The sequence below is a fragment of the Electrona antarctica genome (assembly GCF_951216825.1).
Source record: "Electrona antarctica genome assembly, chromosome: 8".
Taxonomy (NCBI): Eukaryota; Metazoa; Chordata; class Actinopteri; order Myctophiformes; family Myctophidae; genus Electrona; species Electrona antarctica.
In genome coordinates, this window is record NC_136789.1 from 22,496,696 (window position 1) to 22,506,646 (window position 9,951).

Consider the following 9,951-nt stretch of genomic DNA (forward strand, 5'->3'; position numbering starts at 1 on the left):
AAACAGGGGTTTATATACACCTCACACACGTAAGATGTTTTGTCTCAATCTGGGACCCTGTGGTATTGATTTCAGATATGACCTTCACCTAACCTATGGGTCATAAACATTCCATGCAATTAGGGTTTTCAAATAAGTAGGCCTACTGCTTAATTACCAAAAGGTGTGAACTGCAGACTTACAAAGAAAGGATTGCCAAGGCACTCGTCTTTGATGAAAAAAATAGTAAGGTTTTCAATATATTTGCATACTAACAATATCTCTTCTCACTTAACAAGATTGCATTTGACTCGTATATCAGTGATGACTGCATGACAGTATGACTACACCAATTGTTATATGTGTCATGTCACGGAAGCCGTAGACCAAGGTACTGCTCGAAATACAAGTGAAAATAGGCTCTAGCCTATAGATATCTAACATATTGTTTCTTCACAAGTTTGGGGTCCTCCCAAAAGAACCTGTCTAATAATGCTTGCTCAGCATGACAGACATACAGCTGCAGTATATCACAATTTATAATTACAATGTACAATTTAGGCATTTAGCAGACACTCTTAACCAGAGTGACTTACAATAAAAATGATGGTAAACACACTCTCTAGCTCTCTCTGCAATAAAATGTACTGCCTATGAAAGATCCAAAAACCACTATTAACACAAACACCAGTCCACATGGTATGCGATTCACGTTCGGCGATAAATATCGACATCTGCATAATAGTCACGCGTGACCACATTTATGACTGCGAATGCCATTTATCTATGGCAGGGATTACCGGGCTATGGGGCTACAGAAAGAAATAAAGATAAAAGGGCAAACAGCCATTCATCGCCTTTGACATTTTTATTTATACACGTAGAAAATTCATGGCATGAGTAATCAAATGAATAAACATTTTGACCGTTTAGCAAACACCACGGAGCCAAGTTCTAGGGTTTGGAGGAGGGGGAGGCGGAGGGGAGAGGAGGAGAAGGGGTGGGAGGGGGTGCCATTTAAAACGAGGCGAAGGCAGGCTTACCATGTCGTGGTCCGAGACGGGCCCAATGCTCGTCACGAAAATGTCAGTCTTGACTTCGGTTACACGCTCTGTTGAAGCAGGAGATTGGCAGAGTGAGTGTCCATCAGTGCGTCTCATTAGCACGTTAACTACCTGTTAATCCAAGACCACCTGGCTATAAAAGCCCCAGGTTCTATTCATACCGTTCAACGTTATTGTTATGAAAATGATGCACGTGTGTGTGTGGGGCACGCTCACATGGACCAACGACCGTCGCTCGCGCAGCTGCACACTAAAGAAAACAATTTATTGCCTCTGTCAGAAGTCAATAGCGATTTATTCAGTGATTGTCAGCGTCACGACACGCTGCCCAATCTCTTAATCATATCACATGTGTCTTTATTGCAACTGAAGCTGTGCACCACCTACCGTTACCTACCTCCCATACATACCTACATGCCTACCTACCGTACGTACGTACATACCTACCTACCGTATACCTACCTACCTACCGTATACCTACCTACCTACCTACCTACCTACCTACCGTATACCTACCTACCTACCTACCTACCTACCTACCGTATACCTACCTACCTACCTACCTACCGTATACCTACCTACCTACCGTATACCTACCTACCTACGTACCTACCTACCTACCTACCTACCTACCGTATACCTACCTACCTACCTACGTACCTACCTACCTACCTACCTACCGTTTCAGTAGACTCAACCACTGTAACGGTGTCTTTACAGGTCTTTCTAAGAAATGTATTAGACTGCTGCAGTTGATTCAGAACATTGCTGCTCAAGTCCTAACTAATGCCAAGAAAGTGGAGCATATCACTCCAGGTCTCAGATTGGCTGGCTCCATGTCTGTTAAAGACATTATTTCAAAAATACTGCTATTGGTGTATAAAGCATTGAAACATTTCTGTTCTTCTGCTACTTTATAACTATCCAGACCTCGGTCTTGTGGGGCAGGTGTGCTTTATGAGTCAAAACCAAACAGGGAATAGCCGATTTCAATTTCATGCACCATACAGTATATCTGGAACAAACTCCCAGGAAACTGCAGGTCTGCTGCAACTTCCAGTTATTTTAAATGTGTTGTTGCTGCCTTCTACTGACGTTTTATTTTATTTTTTTATAATTAAAAAAAAATTCAATTTAATTTGAATGTATTGTTAATTTCTAATCTATTACCTTTTTAATAACTTTTAAGTACATTCAAATATATTAATATATTTTATAATGTATTTGTTAATGCTCTTATTTTTTTGTGCAAAGCATTTTAATTCCTGCGATGTTGAACCGTGCTACAACTAAACTTTTCTTACCTTGCCTTAGGTTCCCCAATCTATATGCGGTACTCATTTAAGTGTGTGGGGAGTGGTTCTCTTTGGGACTTTTGAGGTTGAAATCGTAGCAGTTTGATTCGTGAATGATTCCCATCCATAATTCAGTCCGTAATTCCTTTCCGTCTCGGCTGCCCACCTGCAGGAGCTGTGTTGAAGCCTCCCCCTTTAAATATGTGTTAATTTAACTCATTTTACACTTAAATTAACTCTCATCTTTACACTTACATTAACACTCATTTGCATTTGTTCGTGTCTGTTTGATGCCTGCTGTGTCCTTCACACACCGATACTCACACTACTTATTCTCTCTCTCTCTCTCTCTCTCTCTCTCTCTCTCTCTCTCTCTCTCTCTCTCTGGCGTGCCCCCCTTCTCTCTGTCCTCATACTCACACATACTCTCTCTCTTCCTCCGTCTTTGGGTCTCTTCCTCATAATATAATGAACCTCCATGTAATTGAGTGCGAGTAGGACACGCCACACAATACAGCACAATGACATTCACTGTGTTATATTACAGAGCTGGTTCTATGGAGAATATCCACCCTTTTCACCCTCCCATAAATGAGCCATCATTGTGAGGATGAACTCATCCACTTTACAATGGTGGCAGGCCAGGCTGGCAGCACACAAATACACATTTCTCTCTATTATTTAATATTTAGCAAGTATGCAAAGTGATTCAGAGGGAGTCTGTGCAGGCAACTACCGTGCTTTGAGCGAGTTTCCGGGTGTTGTTTAACCACATGAGCGTCCATATTCTGCATGCAAACATTTGGCAAGAATAGCAGATCTGCAAGGTCACAACGTGTTGCATTGTGATTGTGTTGTGACCTTGGGAGTGTTATGTTAATTTAGCCATTTGCGACTGCAAAATACCAATATGTACCAATGCAACCGAATTGACTTGACTTGAATTTAATTGACTTGACTTGACTTGACTTGACTTGACTTACCTCCGAGTCCTGGCCGGAGGCGGTTGTCGTACCCATCCAGAAGACTGTCTAAGATTTTGGTGAACACGGTTGTGTTATCTTTCTGCTCATCTGTCATGCCGTTCTGCCCAGCGCTGACAAAGCAAAGAGCACAACCACCGTCAAATTCATAGTGATAAAGACACGAACACATACTAACATAATTATAATCCAAACTCAACATCTCCGGGTAAGGTCGACCTTGCACGCACGCACGCACGCACGCACGCACGCACGCACCACACCTGAGCTATACTACAAACTCCAAATAACCACCTTTGTGACATTAACAGGATTTCTACATTTGGACGTATAGTGGACATGACGTACAGTCTGTATGGTATCGCCGATGATGAATGAATGTCGTTTTCCTGTGAAATGTTAAAGTGGCTGATGGCGACAGATGTGTCGCCGCTGTTCTACAGTGCGCAGCATGTGGGAGGCAGGATTTGGATCTCCTGTTGCGATGAGAACATTTCTGGAGTGCTGGATGTGCGGAAGGGGACATGATGCGGGAGCGGCCTGCTGGGCAAGCTCCTTTTTGATCATCGCCAATCAGCTGCCACACACATGCACCCACAAACGCGCACACGAGTGATAGCAGGCCGAGCGAGAAGCAGAAATTGCGATGCATTATTTAGTCCATAATGTGTTTTTTTAAACAGCGGAGAGGCCTCATTGAACGTGCTCTTTGAACAACATGAAACAAAATGCTTAGAGCGATGCCAAAACGCTCACAACCAGTAATTGCGTGGGCATGGTTTGTACCATTCCACTCATACATATTTCAACAAACTCATCATCAGCAATACTGATTATAATCATTGTTTGAATTTATATCAGGATATATTATCGTGGCATACTATTGCGAGTTTGCGTGTTTCTATGTGTGAGCGATTGTGCATGTGTTGTGTTTGCGGAGCGTACACATGTTTGCCTATGTTTGTGTGTGCATTTGTACTTTGAATGATGTCCCTCATATATAATTGCACGCTCCAAGCAATCATATAACCTTGACTTCTTTGTAATTCTGACACTGGTTAGATTGCAAGCTAAATAAATAAACACTGGTGAATGTTTGTAAACCAGCTCTGCTCCTAAAAGGGTGCCAAGGTGAGAATATTAACTAAGCTAGCCAAACTACAAGCTCACAAAAAGTGAAAGAATGTGCTGCATTGTGCGCTTTAGGTCAGCAATGTTTTTATTACATTTTTGGGACAATTTTAGACAATATTCAACATGACTATGAATATGGTATGTCAGGTTGAAAGTGGTTATTTAGCAAAGACGGAAGTGGAGTGAAGGGGAAAGTAGATGGTTGGAGCGAGAAAGCAAAGACACGTGAGAGAAGAGAAAGTGATATAGTGTAAGGAGGGAGGGGGCGCAATGGGGGAAAGAAGAAAGGAATCAGAGAGTGTGAGGATGAAGGAAAGGTGCAGATATTGAAGAGTGAAAGTGGAATAATGAGAGGAAAACTGGGAAATGTTTCACAAATGAAGAAGAGAGAATGGGTGAAAGAGAAAGAAATGAAGGGTGAGGCAAGGAAAGACACGGAACAGAAATGGGGGAGCGGGGGGAGGCTGGACCATGGCATAAACCACGATGGCAACATCTGCAGCTTGCTTCAAATTAGCTCCTAATTGTCTCCATTCATTCCATCACACTTGGATTAACGCTCCCTGTACCACAACGTTACCATAATTCACCAAAGTCTTCCAGTCTGCCAAAAAACTAACACAATAGGCACCGTAACGAGCTCTAAAACTCCATTTTGCTTCACGCGAGTCTGACATTGTATAATTTGGAGGTAATTGCCATGCAAAAACGAATTAATTATTATAATTAGTCTGCCTTGTTCCGGTTGAGGAGTCAAAACATACTTTAACCGAGATTATTTAAGAAACACAGGGAAGTGTGTGGATTTTGGAGAGAGGGAGGGGATGGGGGGGGGGGGGGGGGGGTATTTAGTAGTCACGGCAACGGTAGACGGTATACAGTAAGAGAGAGATAGGAAGGGGATAACGTGATATGAGCAAAGACAGGAATACACACAATGCTGACAAGCCAGGGGCCACCTCCTCATAAAACATTGTAGTACACCATCCCCATCTACAGGTCATCGGAACAGCAACAGTGCTGCTCACTGCACCCGCTCTGCTTTCTCCCCTCTCCCTTTCTCTCCCTCCCTCCATAGTCTGTGAATAACTAATTACAGTATGAGGCCATTTCTGTCTTTGGCAACATATTATGGCAAATCACTAATTCTTCCTGATTGCTGTGCCCCTTTGAAATCCTCCAAGGTGTATGTGTGCGCACGCGTGCGTGCATTTCTGTGTTTGGCTCCAAGAGTAGGGGATTATACAGTAAATCTTTTGTTGACAATTGCTCTGCAGGTTTTGGTGACAGTTATTCAGTAAAGTAATCAGTGAGGTTCTTCTTTTTTTCTCCAGTTGGGTGTGAAATATCCCCTAATAGGGTTGTTCGACTATAACATCAAACCCAGTAAATTAGACGGCAGTTCGCTAGTCCCATCCCTTCCCCCACAAAAATAAGTCAAAACTAAAATAAAGTAAAACAACATAGCTGATACCATGGCAACAGTAGGAGGAGATATAACAGCTAATTCAGATGGATGCCATCGCCTTGGGCAATGGATGTTATGGCAACCTGCCATCTGGGATCTGCGCACATGCACATCGCGTCCGTGTCATGTAAACAGGTACAGTATGTGGAAGCGTGTCTCCACAGCACGTGCGCACTTGTCACCGAGAAGAAGGGCGAGCAGCCTGGACCATCTCCATAGATCACCGTTTGAGTCAACTCCAATGACAACTGCTGACAGTGGCGCTGAATTATTCAGCCTCTCAGAAAAGTCGTATCCGATCTCTTCCATGTTTCACGAGAGTAGTCACGATGCGTGAAAGGAGAGTCCCACATTATCTGCATGATGCATGCGTGCTCTCAGCAGACGCTGCATTTGAGTTTCGCCATGTTGCAGGTTTGTTTAGCGCGTGGTGGTGAATGTTTGATTTGTCCGTGCACTGATTTTGGGCGTGGTGGCAAAACTCCCCACATTAATCCCATGGAGGGGGACGTGGGATTATGATGATGTGGGGTGTGCTGCACGTGAATGCATGCACGGATTAATGCTGTTGCAGTCACATGACGACCATGGGTCATATTGCTGTCATCTTTCATCCTGTCTCTCTCTCTCTCTCTCTTTCTCCCCTGTGCCTCTTTCTCTTCGTACAGTACCTCACTGCTTGGATCACATCCAGGAGACCCTGTGCTGACATTGGGAAGTGTGACTCTACACTGTGGCTTACTATCCCCATGACGATTGTCAAACATGCCACAAGAAAAGCACAATGTGTTATCTGTGCCATAAACCAGTGGTTCTCAACCTTTTCAGGCCGTTACCCCCCAAAATAATCATATTTGAACTGCCCCACCACCACCACCACCCTGACAAGCACTTGGTGTTGTAGGAAGCAATTTAGTTTGACTCAACAAACTAGTATATTTGTTGGTTGGTTACTTTTGATACAGCAATGTTTTTCCTTTCTGATGTAGGTCTTAAAAGTCCTTACATCACTTTACAACAGTGTCACTTTAAACAACATAAACAACAGGGTCTTGGACACAATGACGGAGCAGCCACAACCCGGACAACTTTAAACAACATGATTCACTGCTGCCCCGCAAGGCTGGCGAACCAAAAAGCAGCCGGTCGGCAGTAACATGCAGGGTAATTGCTATTTTTGGTTCCCAAACATCCCCCATCTTCTCTCTGTGTTGTACTTGTTAACTTCACATAGAGGGATGCAGGGATGCCCCAATTATAACCACAGTGGAGTATATGAGTAAAACTAGAACAAAGCAAAGAAAACAATCTAGTCATCTGGCTTAAAGGTGTGATCATTACAAAACAAAAAGGCCCTCCTCTGTGGTAAATGATTGATGCTCTCCCAGGTAGGTCTGCTAATTCAGTGCTTCTCAAAGTGGGGTCCGGGACCCCCAGGGGTCATTGAAGGGGTTCCAGGGACCCCCAGGGGTCATTGAAGGGGTTCCAGGGGGTACCCAGCCAAATGGAGACCCCCAGGGGTCATAGAAGGGGTACCAGGGGGTACCCAGCCAAATGGGGACCCCCTGGGGTCATTGAAGGGGTACCAGGGGGTACCCAGCCAAATGGGGACCCCCTGGGGTCATTGAAGGGGTTCCAGGGGGTACCCGGGGACCCCCAGGGCTCATTGAAGGGGTTCCAGGGGGTCCGGGGACCCCCAGGGGTCATTGAAGGGGTTCCAGGGGGTCCGGGGACCCCCAGGGGTCATTGAAGGGGTTCCAGGGGGGTACCCAGCCAAATTAGCATCACAATCTGCGTAACCACTTTAACCCTATTTTATACTTTGCGATGCGTTGGAAGCGTTTTAACAACAAAAACCTTTTCAAATGGGGGTGAATTTAGGGGTCCTTAATATAAAAAGATATGAAGAGGTTTGAGAACCACTGAGCTAATCCAGGGGTTCTCAACTTTTTGGCCGGGGACCCCGAAAATGCTTTGGCAACGTCTCGGGACCCCCGCCCCGCCCCTTCCCGACCCCCAATATAAATTGACTGCTACAATAACCATAATAATAGAGACAATACACCATAAATAAATACTGAAACCAGATATAATCATTAGGGAAGGTGTATGCATGTACTATGTGTACTATATGTAAACTCTTTATTTCCATTTTCCAGCCATTCAGTTGCATAAAGAAAAAAATTATACAATTATTTAGGGACCCCCCAAAATAATTTGGCGACCCCCCGAGGGGTCGCGACCCACGGGTTGAGAACCCCTGAGCTAATCGATTGGCTGGGTTTCTTGGCTGTTTACTGTCATCCTCTAATTGGCTGACTATTCGACTGACCAACTGAACGACCAAGTGACTGACTTATTAACTCACAGACTAACGGACTGACCATGGCCGGCAGGTGTGTTAACCAGTTGGCCGCCTGGCTGGCGATGAAGAATGGCCTCCCACATGAAAAGATGACTGCGCTTTTCAAAGTCTATTCTAATTCTGCTCCCTGTCTGGACTCTTGAGAGATTAATACGGTGGCTCCTCTGGAAGTAGACCACGGCATGCATAACTGTGTTCCATCACTGAGCATCGCAGCAGTCTCTCATGGCCATATAGGCCATATTTAGACCTATAGCATCACAGAGAGCCCCGCTGTGCATTTGTCACCTACCCACCTGTCCACGTCACCGCATACATGATGGCTTGAACATGCATAAACACAAATATGCATATAGGCTATACACAAACCCGTGAAAGTAATGTAACATTAGTATTTGTAACATGATTGGTATATGATCAGTATCGGCAAATGTTGACCATGACCTCCTTAGCTATTCTTATGAAACATACTGTGGAAAGTAGACAGTAAAATGATCATTGTTGATTCAAGTCAAAGGCGAACCAAATGTATGTTTAGCACCGAGTTCGAGAACATATGAATGGAACCAAAGCGCCAATTTGGTTCCATTTATACGAGTTAAATGAACACTTGAGCTTTTACTGTGTGCTACAGCTGTATTTCAGAGTTTTAAGTTTGCTCTTACCTTTTGCCACCAAGTACGATGTTGGCTGCCAGCAAGCAGGCCCCCAAACACAGCAAGACCACCCTGGCCCCTCCACACATGGTTGCAATATGAGGACCTTTCACTGCTGGAGGTTCCAAAGAGAAGGAACAAACGGAAATACTCTGAATTTTATGCTAGTGTTGGAAAGAAAATAAACTTTACACCACCATGACCCCAGAGCCTCCATTCAAGTTAAGCATCATATGCAATAAGAACAGATGGTGACATGGAGGTCTTACACTGCAACATCCAGGGTTTTTATTGTATACTAAATTGTCAGTTTTTATACTCTCAGGATGTTAACATCCAGGATTTTGCCTTGTTGATCTGGCTGCTGGATATTTGGGATTCTTTGTGGGTTCCCTATACATTACATGTATTCCCAAGAACCTAGATCTACTGCAAAGCTCATGAATCAAAGCAAATGGCCCTGCCACGAGGAGCACTGTGGTGGGCTATCGCATGTCACCTGAAACAAACATGCAGCAGTCAAAACCTTCACATCATGTTTCATTTTGAATGATGTGTTGAGCCTACACCCCACACCGAGGGAAGCACTGAGCATTACACAGAACACAGGGGCTGTATCCTCCGCCAGATATACATTATATCCGACTGCTGCAAAAGGGGGCTATACGGTAGCCTATAGTGTAAGTAGGTTTTAGATTGCAAACGGGCATCCTGTGCATGAGCACACATACGATATCTTATATGGATGCAAAATAGGTGTGAAGAAATGACAAGGAATCACAGCATCGACTGCACAAGACCGAGAATATAAGCTATAGCACCTGTACAGTATAGGCTTCACTCAGCCTGCAAAACACGACAGTACCGCAATATCAAGACAAATCCCCTTACATGAGAGTGATGTCCGCGTCCTCCTCAATCACTACTACGCTATAATAGGCATGAGCACAAAGTATATATAGGCAATTTGCTGCGCTATAGTGCAGCACAGAACACGGAACAACATG

General features: G+C 44.2%; 1 protein-coding gene across 1 annotated transcript in view; it reads right to left on the reverse strand.

Moving 5' to 3' along the window:
- The window catches only part of gabra1 (gamma-aminobutyric acid type A receptor subunit alpha1), a 35,265-nt gene extending 26,249 nt beyond the window's left edge, over positions 1 to 9,016 (reverse strand). The window contains exons 1-3 of the mRNA XM_079508471.1: positions 8,954 to 9,016; positions 3,322 to 3,434; positions 1,023 to 1,090 (exon numbers count right to left, since the gene is read on the reverse strand). Coding sequence (XP_079364597.1) covers positions 1,023 to 1,090; positions 3,322 to 3,418 — 165 coding nt within the window. The 5' untranslated portion in view covers positions 3,419 to 3,434; positions 8,954 to 9,016. The remainder of the gene's footprint in view (positions 1 to 1,022; positions 1,091 to 3,321; positions 3,435 to 8,953) is intronic.
- Positions 9,017 to 9,951: the final 935 nt, after the last annotated feature.